At 45.3% G+C, this 26969-nt stretch overlaps 1 protein-coding gene across 1 annotated transcript; it reads left to right on the forward strand.

Moving 5' to 3' along the window:
* The first annotated feature begins 1030 nt into the window (after positions 1–1030).
* Positions 1031–25626, forward strand: ELMOD3 (ELMO domain containing 3). The gene is made up of 11 exons (XM_063139210.1): positions 1031–1130; positions 3509–3586; positions 4737–4806; positions 6672–6737; positions 8007–8098; positions 10778–10901; positions 11778–11900; positions 14024–14154; positions 20159–20235; positions 21743–21870; positions 23952–25626. The coding sequence occupies exons 1-11, from the start codon at positions 1116–1118 to the stop codon at positions 24170–24172; spliced, it is 1125 nt and encodes a 374-aa protein (XP_062995280.1). The 5' UTR covers positions 1031–1115; the 3' UTR covers positions 24173–25626.
* The last annotated feature ends 1343 nt before the right edge of the window (positions 25627–26969 follow it).

Here is a 26969-nt window from a genome sequence, read left to right on the forward strand (position 1 = left end):
ATCTGGTCTCTTCAAAGAGAGCAATCAGACAAAGACATTGGGAATTCAGCACAGCATTTCAAGCCTGCAAGGGGCAGGGCCCTGTTGCAGCATAAACTAATCAGAACATAACATTGGAGCCTAGCTAATTTTGCTAAACAATTCTTTGTTCTATAAACAATCCCTTTGCCTTACATTAAGCTAACTTTGACACAGGAGTACTGGAGCCGAAGCTCTTGTTTATGTTAGATAAGACAGATGCAAGGAGACATCCAAGGAGACATTCTCACATGCATGACATTTTGCCTGCTGTATAGTGGCTACTCCAGTTTCCTTTTAAAAATGGAGGCACCTCTGCTAACAACAAGACTCTTCCTTGGGTTTACTGCACCAGACTAATGCCTATCCATGTGGGAATAATAGTAGTTGTTTCACACAATCTTGTTTATGTTATTTATTTATTGTATTTTTATACCGCCCAATAGCCAAAGCTCTCTGGGCGGTTCACAAAAAATAGCTTTGTTGTTTGAGAAACTCTATATATGGATGGAAAGGTTCGATCCAATCCATTCTCTTTGGAATCCTTCCTTTAAGGAACAATCCTATGCATGGTTAGACAGAAAAAAAAGCCCTATAACTCCCAGCATTCCCCAGCCAGCTGGGGAATGCTGGGAGTTGTAGGACATTTCACCCCCCCTCTAACTATGCATAGGATTTTGCCCTTACTTGCTGTGATTATGAATCCATTCCTGGTCGTCTGCGCGCTTCTTACCTGGGAGTAAACCCCCTTGAACTCAGTGGGACTTACTTCCGAGTAAACCGGCGCAGGCACGCATGCCTTTTATGCCGTTTTGCATCCCTGTCCCTTCAACCTCCATCCCAGATGGAATTGCAAACACACTACAAATTCCGCGGCAAGCAGACGTTAATGGGCCGGAGGCAGAAGTTGGTCGCTTCCCCCACAGCAGATGCGAGGCTAGGACTACAATTCCCGGCATGCAAAAGGCTGCGCACGCGCAGTGGCCCGTGTGGGTGTTAAGGGGGGGCAGAGTTAGCAACAGAGCAGAGATTGGAGGAAAAACTGTGGTGCTGGTGGTGGGGGGAAAGAATCTCTTGTTCGGTCCGGCTTGTCGGGGATGACGCCTCCTTGGGTGCGTTTTGAGGGGGAGCAAAGGAGGGGAAGGGGATCTCGGGGAAAAGGGGGGCGTGTTGTGGGGCGTGTGGGAATACGTAGACACGTGTGTGCATTTATCGCGTGTGTGGGGGAGAAGGGGGCGTGTATGGGGCTTGAGGCGTGTGTGTGTGCACACGCAGCTGGCAGTTGTGGAGCAGAAGGGCCTCCCCATTTAACTGGCCCGGGGGGGGGGGGAAGAAAGGGGGTGCAGAGTGGGAGGGGCTCTGTTATGGGGGGAGTAAGGGTGGGCAGCCCTTAGTGTGTGTGGGGGTGTCTTAGTGGGAGGGGCCATGAGTGGTGGGTGCAAATTTGGGCCAGGTTAACAGTGCACCAGATTAACAGTGGGGGGTGGTTCTTATTAAGGGAGGGTCTTAATGGGGGGCTATATGATTAATGGGGGGCAGCCCTTAGTGGGGAGGGGTCTTAATGGGTGGGGCTAAGAGGGGGCGGAGTAAGGGTAAGCTGCTTTTATTAGGGGAGGTCTTAATGGGAGGGGCTAAATGATTGGTGGGGGAGTGGGCAGTTCGTATTAGTGGGTTTTTTTTAAGGGGTGTATATGATTAGAGGTGGGAGTAAGGATGGGAAGCCCATATTAATATGGTCCTTTGTGGGGGAGTGAGGGTGGGCAGTTCTTATTGGCCAGGAGGGGTGTGAGAAGGCCTAATGGCTGGTTTGGGTTGTGTGTGTGTAAGGGTGGGTAACCCTTACTGGTCATGCAGCTTATATAATGGATTGAGGTGGGGGTAAAGGCAGATGGTCCTTATAGATCTGGGGGCCCTATTACCTTGTTGTAGCTCCCATTCTCTCCCCCCCCCCCCAGGAAGGACTGTGTGACTGTGAGCGCTGTCACTTGTGCAAACCACAGAAAACAAAAGCAGATGATATTTTTGATGGATGGATGGATTAAAATTTCTAGCTTTCCTTTGTACCAAAATTGGCCTTTAAGTAGGGTGACCATATGAAAAGAAAGACAGGGCTCTTGTATCTTTAACAGCTGTATTGAAAAGGGAATTTCAGCAAGTGTCATTTGTATGCATGCAGCACCTGGTGAAATTCCCTCTTCATCACAACAGTTCAAGCTGCAGGAGCCCTGCCTAGCATGACCAGCTGCAAAAGAGGGCAGGGCTCCTGCAGCTTGAACTGTTGTGATGAAGAGGGAATTTCACCAGGTGCTGTATGCATACAAATGACTGCTGAAATTCCCTTTTCTATGCAACTGTTAAAGTTACAGGAGCCCTGTCCTCCTTTTCATATGGTCACCCTACTTTTAAGGCAGCTGGTTTATGAAAGGCTTGCATTTACTTTAAAAAAAATTGTCTATATGACTACACCTTTCCCCAGCCTTTTATCCATTTCAGCCTTCTCCACCCTGGTGCTTTTTAGATGTGTTGGGACTACAAACCCCAGCATCTCCAAGCCATGCTGATTGGGGATGATGGGAGTTGAAGTCTTAATGCTGCTGGAGGGCACCAAGTTGGGGAACCCTGACATATGGTGTTGTGGTATGAATGCTAGTGGCTGAGAGAATGAGCTCTAAGCGGGAAGTCTGCAATTCAAGCCTAGATTCAGCCATGGACTGACTGAGTGCCTTAGGTGAGCCACCCTTTCTGAGCCTCAGCCTTTACATTCATAATGTCAGGATAATAACATTGACCTATTTCACAGGGCTATTTTAAGGCTTTCTAAGGTGTTGAAGGTGAGGACTATTTGTTGTTTGGTTAGTAAATGTGTAATTATTTATAAAACATGCATTCTCCTTTTATTAAAGAACTTAGAGCAGCTAGCCACCTGCTCCTTCTTTTTTTATGCCACTTGCTTCGAGAAGATGTTCTCTATTACAATTTAAAGCAAGTACACCTGCCTTCATTTGGGTGGATGGTATCTCTCCTTCACCCGTGCAAAATCCCCTCTCTCTGTTTCCCCCCTTCCTTATACCCAGAGTCTACTACCACCACAATTCTCTGATTAAACTGGTTCTGCTAGGCCAACCTTCCCCAGGGTGGCCTCCAGATATATTTATTTATATATTGGACTACAACCCCATAATCCCCAGCCAGCAGGGCTATTTTTCATGCTGGCTGGGGGGGGGGTAATGGGATTTGGAATCCAGTAAATTTGGAGGGCGGCGGTTTTGGGAAGGCCATTCCAACCTGTGTGAACAGATAGCAATTTTCAGTCCTGTACGGTTGATATTAAATCTGACGTGTGGTTACTTTAATAATGGTTTCCGTTACGGTAGCCAACTGTGCAGGCAGCTTCGCCATCTTCTCTGTTCCTTCGTAGAGACCTGGTGCCTTTGGGACTCTGAAGTGATCCTTCATTCCCTGGTGACTCTGATTTCATTGTTTCCATTAGGGGATGAACCGATGCAGCACAGACAACTGCCAGCATGAAGAACAAGCGGTTACTTACCCAGTTTACAAATCTGTGCATGTGAGTATTCTAGCTACCAATCTCCAACCCAGGGTGACCCTCCTGATGTCATTGAACTGCACTTCCCATTTTCCTTGACAAGTGGCTGTGCTGTCTAGGACTGAAAGGAGTTGTGGTCCACCAACATCTGGAAGGCTGCACGTTCCCCACCACTGCTCTAACCGCTTCATGGTCAGGCACTGATCCTGCGCAGGTAGACGGTCTGGTCTAAAAGGGGAGCAACTGTGCCTGTGAATTTAAAGTAGCTTGCTCTGTACCCAGAGATTTGTTTATAATTTTCCTCATCCTTAACAATTATGTTTGTTTATTAAAACATATTTCCTGTTGCCCTCCTTTTTATTTATTTATTTATTACACTTTTAGTCAACCCAATAACAAAAAAGTTATCTGGGTTCATAGGATTGCACCCTAAGTATACCTTTAAACTGCCCAATAACCCAAGTTCCCTGGATGGTGCACACAGTACACTAAAAACATAAAGTGCTAACAATGAAGCAATGAATTAAAACATGACTATATCCTCATAATAACACTGTCTGATAAATAGTGATTTGTCCAGGATTACTCTGGCTATTATGACTGAATGGAGATTTGATTCCGGTTTTCCAAATCAATTGGGTAATACACTCAGGGGCATCTCCCTCTGCTGGTATGATTTCTTAGCTGCCTCTACCATCACTTAAGGCACAATCCGATGCATGTTTGGACAGAAAAAGAAGTCCTGTAACTCCCAGATTTCTTTGGCTAGCTGGGGAATACTGGGAGTTGAAGGACATTTTTTCTGATAAAACATGTATCAGTTTGTGCCTTAAGTGATGGTAGAGGCGGCTAAGGAAGCATACCAACAGAGAGATATGCCCGTGAGTTGTCTACATGAAAATTGATGGATGGAATGTCACCAGTATTGCTAGCTGGAGAATGCTGGGAATTATACGACTTTTTTTTTTTGTCTAAACATGCATAGGATTGTGTCCTTAGTTGTCTAATGAAAATTGGTGGATGGGATGTCACCAGCTCCAGAATAGCCCTGAAACCCAAACTTGTGACTAATAGCCCAAATCTCCACCTGGAGGCATTCAAACACTTTTCAGAAAGACTGTCAACAGGTTAATATGCGGTTTTGCATTCTGACGGTTTTTCCCTCTTTTAGATTTCTGCCTTGAAACAGAATGGACTCCTGCAGTCTCTGTCAGCAACATCCAATGGATGCAGAGAAGCAGGTCAGGTTCTACAGTGCTTTTTCAATTCAGCATACAATACATTATTATCCAGCTGTTGAACAGCTTCTAATACCTCTTTCCCTATATTCCAACCATTATTCTTTTGTCTCCAACACTGAATACATTCGTCCCATTGATCTAAACATTTTTTTGTAGCTTGACCCTCCCATATTTATTTATAACATAAGATCTTGCATTAATACGCTGTACCCAATATTATTTTCCCATTCTCTGCATGATTTCCCCCATTTTTTTGCTATTAGCATCTGAGTTGAAATCAATCATCAGTCAATCATTTGCAATCATCCATTCATTCTAGTTGCTTTTAGTTGTTTTCGGAAAGCGTGCTAGTTGCTTTCGGAAAGCGTGCTAGTTGCTTTCGGAAAGCGTTCTAGTTGCTTTCGGGAAGCGTGCTAGTTGCTTTCGGAAAGCGTGCTAGTTGCTTTCGGAAAGCGTGCTAGTTGCTTTCCTGATTATGTCAGGGAGTTGTAACTGTTATTCTGTCACCAGCAAAGTCATTTTCCTTTGAGCCTACTGAGAAGATTATTTTCATTCTCCTGGTGAACTTAATCAGAACCAACCCTTGCTCATTTAATCACCATGTCAGGAATCTGATATTTTTTAAACAGCAAGTTGATTCTGGGTGTAATCTAGTAATAGTTGCTATTTTTAGTGAACGGGTTATGGGTGTGTGTGTGTGTGTGTGTGTGTGTTTAAAAAGTAACCCTTCTTGAGCATTGTGGAAAGGTGGTTCCAAATGCCTTAAATATAGATAAAATAAATATTGATGTTCAGTGAACCCCAAGGAAATGGGTACTGAATGAGAAGGACAGCATTGGTGGATTGGATCCCTTGCATGGCTCCTCCTGTGAGAGAACCTGAGGATATCAGTATAAGGACTTCTCTCCTGTCTTCCAGCTGTCAAATGATGCCTGATGCATACAATTGTTCTGGGCATTTTTTTGTAGCGGAAAAAGGCCTGCAAAGCAGTTTACGTAAGAATCACAAACAAACAAGGTAGTCCGTACACACAGGCTTACAATCTAAAAGTCATGACACAAAAGGGAAAACAGGGAGGGAGAAGGAAAAAGTGGGAGGAGGTTAGAAAGCAGATTGAGAAGCTAGTTTTTAACGTTACAAATGTCTAGTTTGAATGGAAACAATTGAAGGAAAGCGAAATGGAACAGAGCTAATATAGTGGGCTCTGATGCCGATCTCTCCCTCTGGTGCAGCCTGAGGGACTGACTGCAGCTTAGTGACGGCTGAGAAAGGAAAGAGCCTGACGGAACTGACGGAACTAGACTTCTAGCAAAGCCGATGGAATGGCCCTGCTTTCTGTCTCTTCCTTTACTGCAGCCCAGTGGAATGGCTGCTGTTAGATGACAGTTGAGGGAAAGAAGGAACCAAATGGGTCTCGCCTCTCAGCCAAGTCAGTAGAGTAGACCTCTCTTCCCACTCTCCCTCTGCTGCAGTCATCCAATTCAAAAGGCCACCTTGTTGAACGAAGTAGTTCATATCTATTGCCAGTCAAGGTAATGGTAATTAAATTCCTTATTCCAGGGATGGGTTAACCTCTGGCTTTCCAGATGTTGTTGGACTGCAACTCCCATCACCCCCACCATTGCTCATGCTGGTTGGAGCTGATGGGAGTTGTAGTCCAAAACGTCTGGGGGGTACCGGGTTGTCTACTCCTTGTCTAGAAGCTGTTCCGCAATGCACAACAGCAAAATGGTTATGAGTAGGAGAATATGATCGTTCTTTTAAAAAATGGGAGTAACTTTCAGGCATCTTAAAATTGCTGTTTTGGAAGTGGTTCTAAAGTTTGCCACTGAGCTGTTTCATCTCTCTCCTCTCCCTCTTTCTAGATATTAGCGAAGAGGTGCTACAAGCCCGGGAAGAATGGGATGCTGTGGCAAGCATCCATCCAGGAGGTATTTTCTTCATTCATTCATTTCAGAAAAATTTTATACCACTCTTCATTTTGTTTACAAAAATCCCCAAATGGTTCAAAAGTAAAATCATAAGAAAATACAGTGAAAGCAAACCATAAAACTGCAATGCTAGTGCTCAGGAAAATGCCCGGGCAAAGAAATAAGCTTTTAATTGTCGGTGGAAACATGTCACACTAGAAGCTCGCCTGGACTCAATGGGAGACCATTGCACATGTTGAGCCCCACAATAGAGAAGGCCCTCTTCCATACCATAACTTTTTGTACTTGTGTACAAAGTCCTAAACAACTTGGGACCAGGATACCTGAGAGAGCGCCTTCTCCCCTACCAGCCTGCCCGGTCACTGAGGTCATCCGAGGGCCTGCTCCTGGTGGTCCCACGTAGATCCATCCTCCAATTGGAATCCACCAGGGGAAGAGCCTTCAGTGTGGTGGCTCCCCTCCTGTGGAATTCCATGCCTCTGGAGATCAGGTGCCAATTTTGTACTCTTTTCGGCGCCTCCTGAAAACATCATTATTCCAGGAAGCCTTTCCTTAATGTCCAGCCAGGAGTCACTGTATTTGCCTCTTTTAAGATCTGTTTTAAGTGTTTTATTCTGTTTTTATTTTCATTTTATCTTGTACACCGCTCCAAAATTTTCAATGGGGAGTGGTATATAAATACTGTAAATAAATAACCATTGAACATCGATAGACCATGGTACAGTAAGCTTGTCATTGTAGTCCAAAGACAATGTAGTCCAAAGAATTGTAGTCCAAAGACACCTGGAGGGCCACAGGCTCCCCACTCTTGCTATAAAGAAAGCAAATTAAGGTCGCAATCCTCTGCATGTTTAGACAGAGAAGAACGTATTTCCTGAGTAGCTGCAGACAATTCAGACCCAATCAGCGTGTTTGTGTGTGATGGGAATTCTTCGTCTCCGTGTGCATGACTTGACACCTTGAATTTTATTTGCCATTGTGTTTATTTGGATTTGTTGCCTGATCGCTAATTATGGAGCGATCCTTTTGGAGCTCTGCACCCAGAATTCGGTGTCATTGGCAAACATTGACTCTTTCCCTGCTCACACGCCTGGCTCCAGATCATGTATGAGCAAACAAAAATGACACAAATTGGATATATCATTTTCAAAATAAGTTGCACCGATGTCTTCACATCATATTGTAAGCTGCCTTTTGCGCCCGTTTGGAGGGACCGGGGGATGAAACTGAATGAAATGGATGCTCTTTTCTTTTCACATGTGACTGTAGGAATCGTGGAGAAACCTCTGGGCCCCATACCCATAATCTCTTTCAATGAAGCATTGCAGTATTTCCAAACAGCAGATCTCTCAGACTGCAGGGTATGTATGTGCCAACGAGGATTGATTTAATAGTCATCCTGCTTAAATATTTTAGGCATTGAAAATGCTGTGTTGACAATTCCTGTTCGGTCTTTCCAGCACTTCTGAGGTGAGTGCTCCTGTTCCTATTTCATTTTGATAGGGCCGGCTAGAATTACTGGAGTCAGTAGCTTAAACATCCATGATTGAGCTGTTTCCTCTCCTTTCCCTTGCCCCACTTCCGTTTTGTCTAAGAAACCGACCAAACGACGAGACTCCGTAACTATAATGGGTGAGGTTTACAGCCTTTATGATCCTAGGCTTTCTCTGCATTCATAAATAGGTTCTCCTCCCCACAGCTTGCAACATCTGTCACTATGAATAATTTCCTTCTTGTCCACCCTCCTAGTGGTAGAAGTCGGCACACGTCCACTTGCCATAGACATGCTCTGTGCAATTTATGTGTATGTGCGATTCACGATTCAGAATATATTTCAGACTGAAATTTTCTCTACAGGCAAGATCCTGTCCTGGTCTCTCTGAATCTTGCATCCTCCTTGCTTTTTCACCACTTAGCCAGCTCCTTCTCACAGGAATCTCTGTGCGCTTACCTTTCCCTACTAGGTCTCCTCCAACACAAGTGAGGCTTGTATAGGACTCATTGGGCCCATTCAGAAGACACCTTAAACCATGGCTTTAACCATGGTGGTTAAGCCAGAAAGCCAGGACGTGTTCAGAAGACACCTTAAACCATGGCTTTAACCATGGTGGTTATGCCAGAAAGCCAGGCCGTGTTCAGAAGACACCTTAAACCATGGCTTTAACCATTGTGGTTAAGCCAGAAAGCCAGGCCGTGTTCAGAAGACACCTTAAACCATGCCTTTAACCACGGTGAAGAAGGCCTTTTGCTTTATTCAAGGTGTCTTCTGAACAGGGCCAACTAGTTCTGTACAAGTCCCACTTGTGTTGCCTAAACACATCCAAGATAAGTTTCCTAAAGTCCATATTCACACAAAGGGTTTATATCATTCTGCCGCAAGGCCCGTGTGCCTCTCCCCTTGGTGCAGGAGTGGGAGCACAGTGTGAAGGCTCTGAGAAGATAAGAAAAAGACATTGGTCTAGTTTAGATGATTCCCTAAACCAAGGATGTGTGTCCTTTTTGAAGTTAAGGGAAACATTCCCTCATGGGAAAGTAGGCGGGGCTACATACAGCTAGTGGGTGAGGTTAGAGCTGGCGGTAGGTGGGGTTAAAGCAGACAGGAATGCCGCCTTCTCTTTCTTTCTGCCACCCCCTTTTCTCTCTCCCCTTCATCATCCATTCACACACGCTTGCACAACCCCAAAGTTAATTCTAGCCATTCCAAACTAGTGCTTTAAATTGCATGCAGAAACAAACTGCAAGTTGGTGGCCTGGTTTAGACGTCACAACAACCCATGGTTTTTTAAACCGTGGGTTGTTGGGAATGAACAAATGTGCTAGTTCTGGGTTGTTCAGCATTCTACTGGCTTGTCTCTACCCCATCAAACCAGAGAAAGACCCCTACAACAAACCATGGTTATTTCTCTGGCTTGTAGAGAGAGAGAGACAAGCTAGAGGTCCAGGTTCAGATACAACCCAGGGACAATTCCGGGTTGTTGCGATATGTGAATAGGGCCAACAAAATCTTTAAACACCAGAATGGGATGGTCACAGTCAGAACCAGTTAACAATCTGGCGGCTGCCTTCTGCACTAGTTGAGGTTTCTGGACACCTTTCAATGGCAGCCTCACATTGCAGTTGTCCGTCCCGGATGGTACTAGATAATGAATAATTGTGACCAGTCTTTTAGTGAGATTTCTTTAAAACACGAATTGCCTTCGGTAGCTTATTTATTTATTTTTTACTAGTGGGTTAGCCTGACTAAGTCTGTATCCAAAATATCATCATCTGTAGAACCAATGGAAAATTCAAAGCAGTCCCTTCCTCTCCCAATCCCCTTATCTCCCATTCAAGGGTGATAGAAGAACCCCGAAATGCACCTTCTCCATAACTCATGCAACCCGGTGTCATATCTAGGCCTGCTCCCCCTGGGTTGGAAGAAGGTGTTTCAGGTGAACAATCAGACTCTGAAGTAGAGGAGTCGGCGCCAGACACAGGCCAGCCTGTACCAGTGGGGCGGGAGGGAAGCTCTCACAGGCTCTTCACCAGCTGGGAGTGAACCCTCTCCAGAGCTTATCTCGTCAAGGGCAAATAATACACAGTCAGTGGGAAGCCAACATTCTTCCGAGGGGGAGAGCTCGGAGAGGCTAGCCGATCCTAGAGTGCGCCACAGACTAAAATGGGCGGAGCCAAAGGAAGGCGAGAGAAAGTCGGCCTGGCTGGGGTCCTGTCAGAAGCCACCTCAGAACTAGTCTCTCTGAAGTCAACAGGTCTTGGGAAAGGGCTTTCCATTCTTCTTGAAAGGACAGTTGTCTCGCTTAGTTTGCATAGTTTTGCCTAGGGGCAAGTTCCTAGAGATTAGACTCCCTTCAGGTGGGAAGAGATGTTTATTGCTTGAATAAAGCTTTGTGGATTACTTAGAAGGCCTCGTTATTGCCTCCCAAGAAGGCAGGAAGTTTGGAGAAACAACGACACCCTGCTGTTCCTCGACCGTAGCCATTGTTACGGATAGGAAGTATTTTCCCCAATGCACTTCCATGACTGTTATTTTTTCTTTCTAGAAAAGAATCCAGCCGACGGTGCAAAGGAGAGGATTGGCTGCCATTGCCCATTTCTTCTTTGGCCCTCCCCGTCTCCATCAGCAGCTGCAGAGTGAGCGGGACTTAGCCCTGGCAATCGCCCAGTGTGAGTATTGCTTCCTAGGACCGAGGTGAGCGTCTCCCCTATAGCTCAATTGCCAACCAGCAGCCAGCGCTATCGCGGCAACCTGCTGAAGATGGCCACGTCTTGAACATCCGGCAAGGACCGTAGCTCAGTTGGAGAACACTTGCTATGCTGGCAGAAGGCCCCAGTTTCAGTCATCTCCAGGTAGGGCTGCAAAAAGCTTCTGTCTGAAGCCCTGGGAAGCCAACCTCTGGTCAGTACAGGCAATGATTAAGTAGATGGACCAATGGTCTGACTCAGTGTAAGGCAGTTTCAGATGTTCCTATAGGAATACAGGGGTCGAATTCTATTCCGGAGAAACTTTCACAGGCTGCTTTCCGTGGTGGTGGGGTGGGGAGGGGGAGCCCAAGGGGGCAGGGGCTGAATATCAAAATCACCCACATATTTTAGCTTAAGACTTACTGCCAGTAACTAAGCCTTAGGAGAGGTATTTCAACCTTGCGGAATGGGGGGAAACCTGCACAAAAGCAGGGAAACCACCCAAAAATGATCTGTGGGAAAGGCAGTGGGGCCAGGGAAAGGGGGCACGGCCTTCTGTGGAACCCTGGAGGGCCAGATCTGGCCCCCAGGACTGAGGTTCTGCCCACTGTCTTTACCCCTGCTGTAAAGATAGTGGGATCTACATTTATCAGCCTCTTGTCCCATCCAGCCCAGCACTGTCTACTTTGATTTTTAGCAGCTGGGCCAAGGATCCAGGTAGATTGTCTCTCCCCTCTTTGTCCTACCTGAGATCCTCAAGCAGAGATGCCACGAATTGGCCTTGAGCCGTACACATCCGAAGCATGCGCACCTGTCCTCTTGTACGTAGCGGAAGAAGTAACCCGCGTTTCTCTACAGGTGGCTTGGATAATAATGAAAAAGTCCACATGAGGATCCTGCAAACCATCTACAAGAAATTAACGGGCTCCCGGTTTGATTGTGCCCGTTATGGAGCCCATTGGGAGGATCTAGGATTTCAAGGTATGGCGGGAGTGGAACAACATCTTTCAATACGCGGTTACATGGTGGCGAGAGCAGCTGATTCAGAGTCACTCAAATTTTGTGACGGAGAGCATGCTTAGAGTTTATTTATTTATTTATTTATTACATTTTCATACCGCCCAATAGCCGAAGCTCTCTGGGCGGTTCACAAAAATTAAAACCATCATAAAACACCCAACAGGTTAAAAGCACAAATACAAAATACAGTATAAAAAGCACAACCAGGATAAAAACCACGCAGCAAAATTGATATAAGATTAAAATACAGAGTTTAAACAGTAAGATTTAAATTTAAGTTAAAATTAAGTGTTAAAATACTGAGAGAATAAAAAGGTCTTCAGCTGGCGACGAAAGCAGTACAGTGTAGGTGCCAGGCGGACCTCTCTGGGGAGCTCATTCCACAGCCGGGGTGCCACAGCGGAGAAGGCCCTCCTCCTAGTAGCCACCTGCCTCACTTCCTTTGGCAGGGGCTCACGGAGAAGGGCCCCTGTAGATGATCTTAAGGTCCGGGCAGGTACATATGGGAGGAGGCGTTCCTTCAAATAACCTGGCCCCAAACCGTTTAGGGCTTTAAATGTCAATACCAGCACTTTGAATCAGGCCCGGTCCTGGACTGGCAGCCAATGAAGCTGGAAAAGGACTGGCGTAACGCGATCTCACTGGCGTGATCTCGCAGTTCATAGAGCAAGGGTGTCGGATCTCTTTCAGCCCGAGGGCCGAATTTAATTTTGGAGAAACTCTCAGGGGCTGCGTTCCAGCGATGGGTGGGTCCTAAGGAAAAACGGAGAGGGGCTGAAAGTGAGAGGGCGGGGTGAAAAATTCCAGCATAGTTTAGCTGAAAGTTGTTACTGTCAATAATGAACATTTCAAAACTTCACGCAAACGCCTGGGAAGTATGAAGTGATAGCCGGTCAGGGCAAACTGGGTGGAGCTAGGGGAAGGGGGGATGCGCGCATCTGAGGAACCCCAGAGGGCTGGATTGGGACCCGAGGTGGTGCACCTTTGGCCCGTGGGCCTGAGGTTTGACACCTCGGCTGTAGAGGAATGTGGGAATTGGCCTTCTAAATCCTCAGATCCACTAACCTGAGCCTAGTGCAAAAGATAAATGCTTATAGTTAAAAAACTGTGAGCCCCCGAATTTGTTTCAGGTAGCAGGGCTGAATGCAGACAAAATTCTACTCCATATCAGCAGTATAATCTGTGGTTGGGTGGGAAGGGAGTGTTTCTTTCTTTCTTTCTTTCTTTCTTTCTTTCTTTCTTTCTGCTGCTGTTCAATAATTGGGAGTCCAAAATCCTTGCTGCAAGGATGTCTTACTGTTTACTATTAAAACCATTTGGTCCTGGGGTTGAGGCTGTTTAATGTGACTGTTATTTTCTTTGCTTTACAAATTGATATCACGCCTTCCAGCTGTTAAAAGCTTTTATAAGGCAGCTAGCAAAATAAATATTCAACAACTGATACAAAACAACAAGAAAAACAGTCACAACGAAAGCCCCAAAACAAGTTATAAGAGTGGAAGCAGAGCAGCACCAATAATAAAATAAATTACAACAGTGCGTTATAGAGTAGTATGATTAAAAGCTTGGGAGAGCATAAAGTTTAAAAGTTAGATGCCGGCTGAATGCGCCTGGGGAGAGCTTTGAAAATCAGGATGCCACCACCAAGAAGGCCACGTCTCCTGCCTCATTTCAGAAGGCTGGCAGAGGAACGCCACTGCTGCAGATCTTAAAGAACGGGCAGCTTCATGCTGGGGGCAGGTTGTCCTTCTGATGCCTTGGTCCGAAATTATGTACATCTGGTTTGAGCATGAGCTGCAAAGCCTAGGCCAGAAAATTTCGCTCAGTAGTTCTGATCATCTGAGGCAGTCTGGCGTGATTACGTAATGGGACGATGTATTGTATTGTGGGCTCACAAGGGATAGCATTAAGCTTTCAGCAGGTCGCATTAATTTTAGTGTTGCCTTTGTGGGTTTGACTTGGCAATTAACGATTCTCTAATGTAGCTTTACATAAGCAATAATTCACAAATATGACTTACGTAAGAGCATTTATTGGTTTGGCTTATCAGTCTCCCTTTCCCTCTTGTGTGTTTTATACTTAAGGGATGGATCCTGGCACAGACCTACGCGGAACTGGATTGCTAGGATTAATGCAAACATTATATTTTGTAATGGATTCTCGGATATTACCTGTCGCTCGAGAGATTTTCAAGCTATCCCATCATGAAACACAGGCATGTTTCTTCTTTTCTTTAGCTCTAGATTTATTTATTTATTTTAAAAAAATGTGTTACAGCTAATGTTTAGGAAAGAGAACTTTGCCACCCTGGTTCTCTACTATTTACAAGGGAAAGCCTCCATTTTTAACAGGCAAAATCGTCAATCGCACCTGTCTGTTGGAAAGACGGCTAGGGAAAGATGCCTAGAGCGCCAACTTCTTCCCTTCAATCTGCCATCCAGGAAAGGGTCCTTGGGAGATTTCCCGTATGGCTCTTTGCATCAGAGGGTCTCCTCTAGCTGCTGTCGATTTTTGCTTTTCACTATACTCCTTGCTGTAGTAATTAGGGGGTTTAACTCTTGCTCTAAAAATTGCGAGCTACACACCAGCCTGGATGGATTGCATGCTAACTGACACCTCCTGGGAAGAGGTTCTGACCCTTCTTTGTTGGAAGCCATTGGCGTTGTTTGAAAGAAACGACCAGCCATGCTTTGCCGTTACGAGCAACAGGAACCGATCTTTGTGCATTCCCTCTGCCTTTTCCCCTGAGCCCAAGGGAAGGAGATTAGAAGCATCAGTGGCTGGTTTGGTACAAGCCATGGTTTACCAGCTTTAACAGCAAACGTTGTTTTGCTGCAAAGGAGGAATGGAAGCTGCTAACATCCTCCCGTTGGGGCCTGTGGGGTGGGCGGAATGAGGAGTGAACACAAGGGATCACCTGCTTGTGCCTGAAATGGCACACCCTGGTCTAAATGCAGCCAATTTTGCTTCTGTCTCTTTCTGCTGCTTTCTTTGGGTTGAAATTTTGGACACCAGCCTTGAAAACGTAGGACTACCCTTGCCAGAAATGCGAACACTTATGAAAGGGGTCCTTTTGTACAGTATTGGTAGGTATATCATAAATTGGCCGCGCTCGTGATATTATATTACCGTAAATGTGGCACTACGCCTGTGTGTTGCTATGGCAGGGGCGCAGAACGTCAGGCCCCGGGGCCCGAATCTGGCACGCCCTGGGGTTCCACTCCGGCCCTCCAGGGTTTTCCAAATGGCCACGCCCCTTTACCCAAGCCACCAATCATTTGCTGCTTTTGTGCAGTCTCTCCCCCCCCCCCCCCCCCAAATTCTGTAAGGTTGAAATGCCGCTCCTAAGGCTCAGTTACTGGCAGTAAGAGCTTTGAGTTAAAATATGCTGGGATTTTGCCCAGTTCACAACTGGAAAGCGGCCCTGAGAACCTCTCTGAAATCGCATCCAGCCCTTGGGGCTGCATCCCTGTTCCCTGGGTTGGATCCATACTAAATTAGTGGAGGATCTGCCTCATTATTTGTTCTCGTGCCTTATCTATTCTAAGATTCGTTCTAAATATTTAGATCTTTTTTTGTGTGAACAAGTCCAACTGGTCTGATTCAGAAAGAATATACTTTTTGTTTACATGCAATAGCAAGACTGTCATGTTGGCATTGGCCAACTCTGCTCTTACAGCCCAAATGTACAGAGCAAAATTTCTGACCTTTGCATGTATGATTTGTTTTAGTGTTGTTTTTATTATGCTTGTTGTGACCATGGGTTGAAACAATAAAGCTTTATTACTACTACTACTACAGCTACTAAATTAGTTGAACTCAGTTTGCATTCCCTCCAGGCACGGCAAGCACTAGCCACATTTGAGCATATTATTATGTATTCAATTCCCACCCCATTTCTCAGTAATAATAATAATAATAATAATAATAATAATAATAATTTTCTTACCCGCCTCTCCCTCTGGATCGAGGCGGGAAACAACATTAAATACAATATAATCCATAAAATTCCCTTGGAGCAGCCAAGGGAAAGGTTGTGTCATATTTAAAAACTTTTTGGTTGTTTCAATGGAACTTAAGTTAAGCTAACCTTTCTACACCTAAGGATTATCCCAGGCAAATGGAGGGTTCGTCCCTGCCTGCTCCCGGGATCCCCTGTGTGTAATTTGGATGTACAGAGATGAGCCCGGGGTGATCCCAGGATATAGGCCTGGTCTAGCCATGGCCTTAGTCTAGCTCTAATGCTGTAAGTTTTGTCGGTGTTTTCATTTTTTATTTGATGTTACTGTAGAAGTATATTGCTCATCTTAAAGAGTTTTTGTTTGTATTTCTTTCTTTTTTTAAAATAGTAACATATAAAAATCAATCGATGAAATGTTTGGAAACAAGGAAAAGATATTTTAAATACGACGCAACCTTTCCCTTTGGCCACTCCAAGAGTCTTACTGAGAAATGGGGTGGGAATTGAATACATAATAAGATGCTGAAATGTGGCTAATGTGCCTGACGTGCCCGGAGGCATGTGCTAAAATTGGTCCCACCAGAGGCATTTGGCGGTCCAGAAAAGCGTGCCACTGCCATCTTTTATGTTTCAGGATTGGTAGGCTAGTCATCTACATTTTATCTGATTTAAGATTTGGTGGTGTATTACACACATTTCCACACCTCCTGCTCTTAGGTTCTCCCCACACTCTTGCCCCTGCCCCACTGACATCTCAAGCCAATATTCCGTGGGCAGCAGGAAGAGAATTCTGCTTCCAGAGCCCAGTTGTTCTATCATTTTCAATAAATCACGCAAGGGCACTTTACTTTGCATGGTTTATTTTGATTGTGTCATTTTGGCTTGGCGTGAGGAGTTCGTATTTTATTATTGAATCTGGGCTAGGAAAATGGAAAGGGTTGAGAGACACCTGGGACACAAAAGCAGAGGAACAGCGAATGGGAAAGGACTGGGATTTCTGCTGAATGAAGATTTCCACTTTTTCTTTTAATAATAATAATAATAATAATAATAATAATAATTCTTACCCGCTTCTCCGATTGGATTATTTATTATTATTTATTTAGAATATTTATATACCGCTCCCCATTGAAAAATTTCGGAGCGGTGTACAAGGTAAAATGAAAATAAAAACAGAATAAAAACAGTTAAAACAAAATTTAAAAGAAGCAATAACAGTAATCCAAGGTTGCATGTTAAAGAAAGGCTTCTTGGAATAAAGATGTTTTCAGGAGGCACCGAAAGGAGTACAAGGTTGGAGCCTGTCTGACCTCCAGAGGCAGGGAGTTCCACAGGAGGGGCGCCACCATGCTGAAGGCTCTTCCCCTGGTGGATTCCAATCGGAGGATGGATCTAGGTGGAACCACCAGGAGCAGGCCCTGGATTGAGGCAGGGAACAACAGCAAGCATAAAATACATAAAATACAGATTAAAAACATAGTATACAGTGTTAAAAACATCCTTAAAAGCATACTCAAAACCCTTTTTCTCAGTAAGTTGAGAAAGCATCAACCACCAAGGTAGTAATAAACGTTTTTGACATCTTACATACACCTTTCTAGCTGATCCTCTCTCGTGTCCCCCTCATTCTGTTATCAGTTCAGATAGAAAGAGTGCCATGATCCAGCAAGGGTCAGGTTTGGGGTTCCATGGGGGTGGGACTGTGCTGGCATTTGTCGAGCTGAGGGATACGAAGTCAGGCGTGCCATCCAGGGGAGGCATGGGTCAAGTGGTGGGTGGGGCCAAAAGGAAGAGGGGAGGAGTCAGTGCCAAAGGTTTGGGGTGGGCACAAAGATGCAAAAATATCAGCATCTTGTAGCTTACATCTCTTATTGCCAGTAACTAAGCCTGAAGGAGCGGCAGTTCAACTATTTAGAATAGGGGGCGAAAAATGACAGGAAAGCATGGAACCAAGCATGTAAGCATGGATCATGGCCGTGGCTCTCTGGGGAGCCTGGATTTGGTTTCCACCTCCTGCCATAAATGAGCCTCGTGTGGCGCAGAGCGGTAAAGCAGCAGTTTCTGCAGCTGAAACAAAACAAAATAAAATAAAATACATGTGAAATATAATGAAGAACAGAAAAAGAGAGAAAGAAGGAAGATACAGTTTTTGCAGCCGAAACTCTCCCCACGGCCTGAGTTCAATCCCAGCGGAAGCTGGTTTCAGGCAGCCGGCTCGGGTCGACTCAGCCTTCCATCCTCCTGAGGTCGGTAAAATGAGTACCCAGTTAGCTGGGGGAAAGGTAATCACGGCCGGGGAAGGCAACGGCAAACCACCCCGCTATAAGGCCTGCCAAGAAAACGTCAGCGAAAGCTGGCGTCCCTCCAAGAGTCAGTAATGACTCAGTGTAGAGCCTCGTGTGGCGCAGAGTGGTAAAGCAGCAGTTTCTGCAGCTGAAACTCTCCCCACGGCCTGAGTTCAATCCCAGCGGAAGCTGGTTTCAGGCAGCCGGCTCAGGTTGACTCAGCCATCCTCCCGAGGTCGGTAAAATGAGTACCCAGTTAGCTGGGGGAAAGGTAATAATGGCCGGGGAAGGCAACGGCAAACCACCCCGCTATAAGGCCTGCCAAGAAAACGTCAGCAAAAGCTGGCGTCCCTCCAAGAGTCAGCAATGACTCAGTGCTTGCACGAGAGGTTCCTTTCCTTTCCTTTCCTTCCTGCCATAAATACCCTCAGTCAATAAATGAAGCCAAAGGTCCAAAGACCAAAGGCAGGTCGTGTAGTTCGAGACAGGCGGGAGGTTAGACTCCGCAAGGCAGCGATACAGACGAAGGGAGCAGAGGAGTCTTCTCTGAGCCAAGTTGCTCAGACCAAAGCGCAAGTTGCTCAGACCAAAGCGCAAGTTGCTCAGACCAAAGCGCAAGTTCTGAGGCTTGGGCTTTAAAGGGCCTGGTGAATCGGGCTTTGTCGCTTGGGCCAGTCTCTGGTCGGCAGCCGGCATCGCAGCCTCTTTGGCAGAACTCGGTCTGCCCGGTTTACAGTTCGGAACAGCGGTGACGTCACCATAAAAACACAAGGAGAGCCCTGCTGAATCAGACCAAAGGCCTGGCTAGTCCAGCACGCTGTTTCCACAGTGGCCAACCAGATGTGCATAGGAAGCCCAGAAGTAGGGCATGAACACCCCAACACCCTCCTGCTTGTGTTCCCCAGCGACTGGTATTGAGAAATCCTGGAGGTAGCATATAGCTTTCATGACCAATAGCCATTGATAGCCTCAGTCTCCATGAATTTTAGATCCTTCCAAGATGGTGGCCACTGCTACATCTTGAGATACCCTGTTTCCCCGAAAATAAGACAGTGTCTTATATTAATTTTTGCTCCCAAAGATGCGCTAGGTCTTATTTTCAGGGGATGTCTTATTTTTCCATGAAGAAGAATATGGTATACATTTATTGTTGAACAACAAAAAAAAGGAAATTTATTACTTGTATACGGTATACGGTCATCAGACATCCCCCCCCCACCTCAGTCACCCCTGTGTGTCTGTGCCGGCCAGATTCCACACAATGTGCCCGACTCCTGCCCCGCGCGACTCACTCACTGTCTAATTGTGAGTCAGCCAGACTCCGTCAGGGCAGAGCGAGCAGCAGGCGGCAGAAGGCGCCAACTTGTCCTGGTGGCGGCGCGGGCTCTCTGATTTAAAGAGACCTCGCACTGCCGGAACAGCTACGGCTCCGCTGCGGCCAATCAGTGAGCTGCGTGGCGGCGCCCGCCACTACGGTCCAGAGGAGTCAGACGCTTTACGGTAGCTTCGGTTTACGGTAGCTTATATTCCGGGGTGGCCTTATTATCGGGGAGGCCTTATGTTCGGGGGAGGTCTTATTTTCGGGGGATGTCTTACTTTCGGGGAAACAGGGTAGCACATTGCCAGAATCTGGCTTCTAGAAGCCCTGGTTTAAGTCACACACCCGTCCTCCAATCATACCATGTGGGGACAATGCCCTGAACCCAGGTCAAATGGGTCACTCGCATTCTGGGTTCAGCTGGATTTGTATGAATGCAAGAAGAAAAAAGTGAATGTGCAGATCTGTGTATGGATTTGAGTATCTAACACCAGAACCTGTTGGTATCTGCATTTGGCTCAATTGAAATGTCAGTTCAAATAGGACCCAAATCTGTATACAGGATTTTTATTCAGGCCCATATAGTGCTACACAAAGTAAAACGACTTGTTTGGGGCAGGACACACTTTCTGATTTAGTTCTGCTTCCTTCACAGAACTTCCCTTTCTGTGTGATGTCAGTCAATATCACTCGCATTGTAATCCAGGTACTGAGGGAAGAACGCCTTTCTAGGTGAGTTGGTTGTGACCTTAAAAACTCCACGGCTACAGTGGTACCAGGGTTGTGAGTTTTGACAGATCCATTGGCTAAATTAATTAAGATCCTCCCCACCCATTGATTAATCATTTGGGTTGTAAGTTAAGGGCAGCACCCATATTTATTTACTTATTTAAAGGCTATTTCTCTTTAGTGTTTCTCCCTAATAATGCTATTATTATTTCCATGCTATTTTACATTTTTACCACTATCCAGTCTGACACCTTTACTGCGTTTTGCTTATGTGCAGATTTATTTAAATTTAATCAGGTAAAAGTCAGGTTGATTAATCAGCTGAAAATTCTTCAATCAGATGGCAACCCAAAGGAGATAAAATTACTCATTTCTGCCTTTTCCTTAAGCCAGAAATACATTCTCATAAGTCACCCCTGCATCTTAAAATGTGTGTGTGCATACGCAAATGTCCTCTATATTAATAGTGAACCTGTTCTCTGATTGTGGATCCTTATATAGCTGAAACAGCACCATCCATGTGCAAGAGGGAGGCATTAGCAGGGTTGGGGGGGCGTGTTTACAGAAATTTAATGAATATTTAGAAATCCCACCCCCACCTTAGTCCAGTAAAGCCTGAACATGCCTATTGGCCATGGAACACTTGAGTATCTGATGGGGAGGAGGTGCTGGAATGGAATGGTGTCTCCTGGAAGAGGGCATGGCTGGCTCACTGCATCCTGAATAGGAGCACTCCATGTGGCAACCTTTTGTTGCAGGTACCACGTGCATGTGTGCCTCTGTGTGTGTAAAGAAAAATCTATATTATGTGCATTTAAAATGCATATACATGGCACTGCTGAGTTGGTTCTAATTTCCTTGAGTGTGGGGTTCTTTCTCAGATGTAGGCAAGTATATAAACCCTCCAGTGTTACGTTAGGACATCGTTAGGAATATTTTTTTCATCCAAACCAAGGATCCTGGCTTGCCGTGTCCCTTACAAGCCAGAATTGCAAGCCAGGGTTTATTCTTGGCTTGTGATTCGTGGCTTGTTTGGGGGCAGCAAGCCAAGATCCTCAGTTCAGACAACACACACAACAAACCATTCCTGGTTGGTTTAGTGGCTGTGCTAGCAGGGGGAGGAGCAAAAGCAGGAGGCTGAGCTACATGTACCAGCGTACAACTTGTTCACGGTAAGGCCAGATTCTATGAAATTGTGTCTTATCCTTGCATGCGAATACAGCATGCAAAGGAGATCGTATTTAATGTTCAATGGAAATTGAGGCACAGTCAATCTTTTGTATCATTTTTATCTTCTGGGATTATTTAGAAAGAAGGTTTTTTTCCCCAGCAAAATGACATCTCTCTGCCACTTAGTGTAGGGACTCCTGAGCACGATGGACCAATAGCCTGCCTTGATATAAGGCAGTGTCCTAGATCCAGGAAGCTCTCGGAAGTGGCTTCTGTTGAGCTATTTCCCCTTTGTCTGTTTATAAGGATGGGAGATAAATATTTTGTGTTTCTCTTACAGAGAATGTAATCGAAGACAGCAGGTCATTGCAGTGCTAAACGACTTGTATGTGGCTGTGTTTTTACGCCTCTTCAACATCTGGAAAACGCAGCAAAAGACCATTTGTGACTCTGGTTTTGTTCTAAAAGGTGGGCTACTTTAGTTTTATATGCAAAAGAAAAAATTAGACGGCGTAATCATTGCTTGTTCCAAGCATGTCCGTGTCTTTATCAGTGGGCTGCTTGCCATGATCAAGTGTGTGCATGGAGGTAAACATTGGGGCCGTTCATTCTTTGGCATGATGTTCAAGGGCAGAGTTCTGTTCCCGTTTGAAACGTTTGGGGTCTATACTGTTAATAAGTTAGGAAACCTAAGGTTCCAGGGCTGCTAATATCTTAGGGATGCACTACAATTGCTGCCCTTTTTTTGTTTAGCCAACGAGCCAGTTTTGTAGCCATGTCCCATTGGGATGGATGGGGAGCTCAACGGTGGTGTGCAGCCTATGTGCGATTGTAGCCATGTTACATTTGAACCAGTAATTGGACAGCCAAGAGGACATTTCTGTTAAATATGCACATATGGCAAAGTGAGATTTTGAAAACCTTTCTTGCCCCCTTCAATGGTTGGTCTCCCCTTACTGACAATGAGTTGTCACAGTAGAAACCTTGCTTAAGAAGAGAGGAACTGCAAGTTCAGACATCTGGGGTAGGTGCTTGGCCAAGGAGCTGGTGGGGCAAAGCTACAAGCTGGGGCCATTGACTAAAATCCAACATAAGTCCTTCTTAAGTCCCATTTATTTCAAAGGGTTTACTCAAAGAAGGATGTACGTTGGATTTTACCTTATGACTGAACAGGCCTGTTCAGACTACATGCTAAACCATGGTTAGGCCCCAACCCTATCGCAGCAAATGGTTAGAAAGCGTGTTTGTATCATGGTGATGTAGGCACCATGGTTAGGAATGGTTCACGTGACACGCTAAGCCATAATGTTTAGCTCAAAATGCTTAACCACCGTAGCGTAGCATGTCGTCTGAACGCCTCCGTCAGAATCTGCCTAGGTGGGTAGTTTTACCCAACGGATCTCGATGTAGGTTCTTCCTTGCAACCCCCTGTGACCAGAACATTTGATTAAGCAAAATGCTTAATACGTAGGATTCTAAGTGAGGATGCAAAATATTTATTGTATATAGCACACAGGCCATTGTGAGTTTACAATCATACCTCCAAAAACATTATTACTCTCATAACATTCCGGAAAAATAGTACCGTATTGTAGAGCGAATGATGCCTTTTGTTGAACTGTAGCTTCGGCCAAAAATGTTTGATGTAGCTTCTTTGCATAGTATTTTATTTATCAGTGAGCAGGCTACTTCCCACCTCCCCTCCCCTGGCCATTCAGCACTTATATGAAAAAGAACCCCAAGTATTGTACGATACAGGGGATAGTGTAAAACATAAGATACAATGACACCCACTTCGCATGAACCACTAATGGTGAGAGGCTGAATCCTTCCTACATCTTCCTTCCAAAGAGGTTGTAAATGTCTAATACTGAATTCTCTGTCTCTCGTTAATAGAAGTGTTACAAATAATTCTCTACTCTAATCTCTGATTATCCACATAACCTATTGGGTAAATAAGATGGGTGTTGCTTTGGGCCTGTATAAGGCCATGTATCCTAAATAAATAAATAAATAAATATTCCCCCATCAAGCAAATACAGTTTTTGTGTCTAAGAGTTAATAAGGCAAATTAAGCAAATGTGTTCGCATTCATGTAATTTTCATAGCGGATGCTGCCTCTGAGTTTCCTATATTAGGGCTGACACCCAGTTGGAGCAATTCTAGTTGATGAACATGAGTTTTAATTCATTAAAATATATTCCATGTGGGGAATAGAAATTGCCTCGTCCTGTACATTTCTAGCCCCTTCTATCTCCTCCTTTGCCACACTATTCGTAGTGGTTTTTTTAAAAAAATAACGCTCTGTCACAGCCTTCCCCAATTTGGTGCCCTCCAGATATGCTGGACTGCAACTCCCATCATTCCCAGCTGGCGTAACCAATGGAGAAGACTGCATTTTCATATTCCTCCCTGCTCACGTCACCTGCACCCCCCTCCCCCTTAACTGAAGAGCCTCCAATGGGCCTATCCTTGTTGTAGCCCAGGTGTCATAACTCTCTCCGAGCATGTTGGTTCCAGATGTCATGTTTCTTTTTCTCTCCTTGTAGAGCTGGAGGCATTTGCTAAAAGGAACCCAAAGCAGTTACTGAGACATTTGGAGATGTACCTGAACGGGAGCACTGCTTCAGGAGGGGAAGATGGCATCCAGGCCCGTGCTTTCTCCTCGGAGGTTCTTGGTTCCAACTTAAGCTCTGTTACCATTGACAATAAGGAGTTGAATTTCACCGGAGTAGGTGACCTGCTGGCCGAGGGTGAACAAAACAGCTGATCTGGATCCAGCAAGGACGCGAAAGTCCTTGTCCGCAACGAATCGAAGAAACCGGTTGATGTGGTCTCCTAGTGGCTGTGTGACCCTGCTGAAAGTGGGCTCCGCGGAGGGCGGGAGGTTCTCGAAACGCTGCTAAAGTAGACGCGCAGGGCTTCAGTTTTGGGCCAGAGCCGCGGAAGGCGCCGTGAGAAACCCAGGGATGGAGTCTGAGATCAAGAGCAAACTGCTTCATTCTTAGAATGGAGCAATCTGGGCAGGATCTGTTCATCCCAGTCAGTAGTGCTGAAGCTCTGATATGGCCCTTTTTTTGCAGTGGGAACGTAAACCCGAAGTTTTGAAATCCTCTTGCACGCTGAAAACAAAAAAGTTCTTCCGGTTCCCAAGGTTTTAAGTCTTACGAGGACCTCGGTTTTGTTGAGAGCGAAGAGAGATGTGTTCCTGTATTGCTGAATCTGAGCTAGAGTGAACCTTGAACTGCGGCACAGTCCAGAGGCTAGTTGTGGGCCCAGATTTCCTCCAATTAGGATTTTATCTGGTAATATTGGAGACGCAAAGCTGCTGAATCCTTTTATTCCATCAATTGGGAAGCATTGCTTCTCCGTCGGTGTGTGCCTGCTGACATATCAACCCACAAGTGTGGGTTTGGTTTTGTTAAAAACAAAAACGAAAACCAAGCTCGTCAACAGGAACTATTAGATCAGCCTTCCCCAACCTGGTGCCCTCTAGATGTGTTGGACTACAACTCCCATGATGGGAATTGTAGCTCAACACTTCTGGAGGGCCCCAAAAGAAAGCTACCCTAGACGTGCTGAAAACGGCGACTGCCCAATGTGTATGCTGTTCAGGGTGGTAACCGAAATCCAGCAATGACGTTCAGAAGCCACCTGAAACCATGGCTTTAACCATGGTGGTTAAGCCAGAAAGCCAGGCTGTGTTCAGAAGACACCTTAAACCATGGCTTTAGCCATGGTGAATAATCCAAAAAGCCTTCTTCACCGCGGTTAAAGCCATGGTTGGTGTCTTCTGAACACAGCCCTGCTTTATGGCTTAACCACCAGGGTTAAAGCCATGGTTTAAGGTGGCTTCTGAATGGGGCCAGTGGCTGTTTAAAAACTTAACCATACGGTGGTTGCAACTGCAAGGCAAAGCCACCTGTGTCCTCCAACCACGTGATAACGGCATTCACCGGCTTCCCAGATTTTTGGGTGGCCATGGACAGTGCCAGTGGTAGTTGCCCTACCATGCGACTGGAGGCTTTGGCTGCCTTTCCTTGTAACATTGTGGAAGCTGCCACGGAATGAGCATTTAATCCAATGCCATGGGGTTCTCTGTGACCCATTTCCACCCTGCGGTACTCTCATTTGGACGTTTGGTCCGGCGCACCAGCTGTATGTAAGAGTTCTGGTCCTGGCTTGGTGACCAGCCTTTCCATTAAACGTACTACAATCTTCCAACCCAAGCTGTGAATCTGTTTTGTGCAATGCAGGCCAGATCTACACTTTGTGTCAAATCATTATGATTCTGTTACGGTAACGCTATTTCCGTCTCGCGCATTTATACCTCGTAGGGCGCACAATGACTTTTGTTGCGGTATTTTGGATAATGTAGAATAAAAAGCAGGAAATAATACTATGGAAGCAGTATATGGGGGTGTGTTATGTTCCCCAACCGTTTTCAGTGCGCTTCAATACTGCTCTAAAGCAGCTGTGTAAATCTAGCCCCAAATTCCCAACAAACTGAGACTTAATAAAGCTGTAAAATTAACACCTGTTCAAGGGTATTAACAGCGACTCTTTGTGCCATTAAATGTTTTTATAAAGGGCTTCGAATGCTGGAAGCAAATCATTATTAGACAGCAATCCTGAACACGTGTATCTGGGAGTAAATCCCATTGAACGTAGTCATGCCCAGGACTCCAGTACCTAAACATGTACTTGTGAGAAAGCCCCATTGAAAGAAGTGGGAGTTGCCGCTGTGTAAACCTGCATAGGATTGTAGTGTAAACTTCAGTTTTGCCTTCAGGCTTTGAGTTTTTGAGCAGATCCAGAGCCTTAACGTGCACTTCTTGGTCACGGATTGGCAGGCATACGTATTTGCTGATGGTGTATAATAGACCCATTTTCTATTTGTATTCGTTGCTGTCTGGTGCTGTAAAGGGACCTCTTCTCCATCCTTTCAATCTACAATGAGGAATTGGTGTCCTCCAAAAAACGAAGATGCTTCCCCCTCCTGAAACAAGGGGCTCTCCAACAGCAACAAGCAGAATTTGACTCACTGCTTATGAGGCCAATAAGTTTTAAGATGTCCTTTGTCTCACCACCATTGAAGGCATGTTTGGTGAGACATGGGAGAAGGGCCTTCTCAGCAGCCGCTCACAGGTTCTGGAAGTCCCAGGCATTTCAGGTTGAGATGGAGACATTTTATATATGATTTGTAGCCCTCTTGCCCAGTCTTGCATTTATTGGTACTCTATTTGTATTCATTATATTTGGTCCCCGCCTTTTCGTAAAAATGCTTAAGGTGGCAAACAGCAATAAAATGCACAATAGAAATGTATTTATTATATTTGTATATCTCCCCATAGCCGAAGCTCTCTGGGCAGTTTACCAAAGTTAAAAACAGTGAACATTAAAAACAAATATACAAAATTTAAAACCATCAAAAGCATAAAAACTACAATATCTTTTTAAAACAACTATTCTGGGGTCAGTTAAAAACAAACTCAGCACATGTTGTTAACTGCCTGGGAGAAGAGAAAAGTCTTGACCTGGCGCCAAAAAGATAACAATGTTCGCGA

The sequence above is a fragment of the Elgaria multicarinata genome, chromosome 12, assembly GCF_023053635.1.
Source record: "Elgaria multicarinata webbii isolate HBS135686 ecotype San Diego chromosome 12, rElgMul1.1.pri, whole genome shotgun sequence".
NCBI classification, from domain to species: domain Eukaryota; kingdom Metazoa; phylum Chordata; class Lepidosauria; order Squamata; family Anguidae; genus Elgaria; species Elgaria multicarinata.

Bases quoted from the DNA above. Each gene is read 5' to 3' on its own strand.
- ELMOD3 (XM_063139210.1), top strand. The intron at 3,587-4,736 runs GTGAGTATTCTA...TCCCTCTTTTAG, and splicing joins CAGTTTACAAATCTGTGCAT to ATTTCTGCCTTGAAACAGAA. The intron at 4,807-6,671 runs GTCAGGTTCTAC...CCCTCTTTCTAG, and splicing joins CAATGGATGCAGAGAAGCAG to ATATTAGCGAAGAGGTGCTA.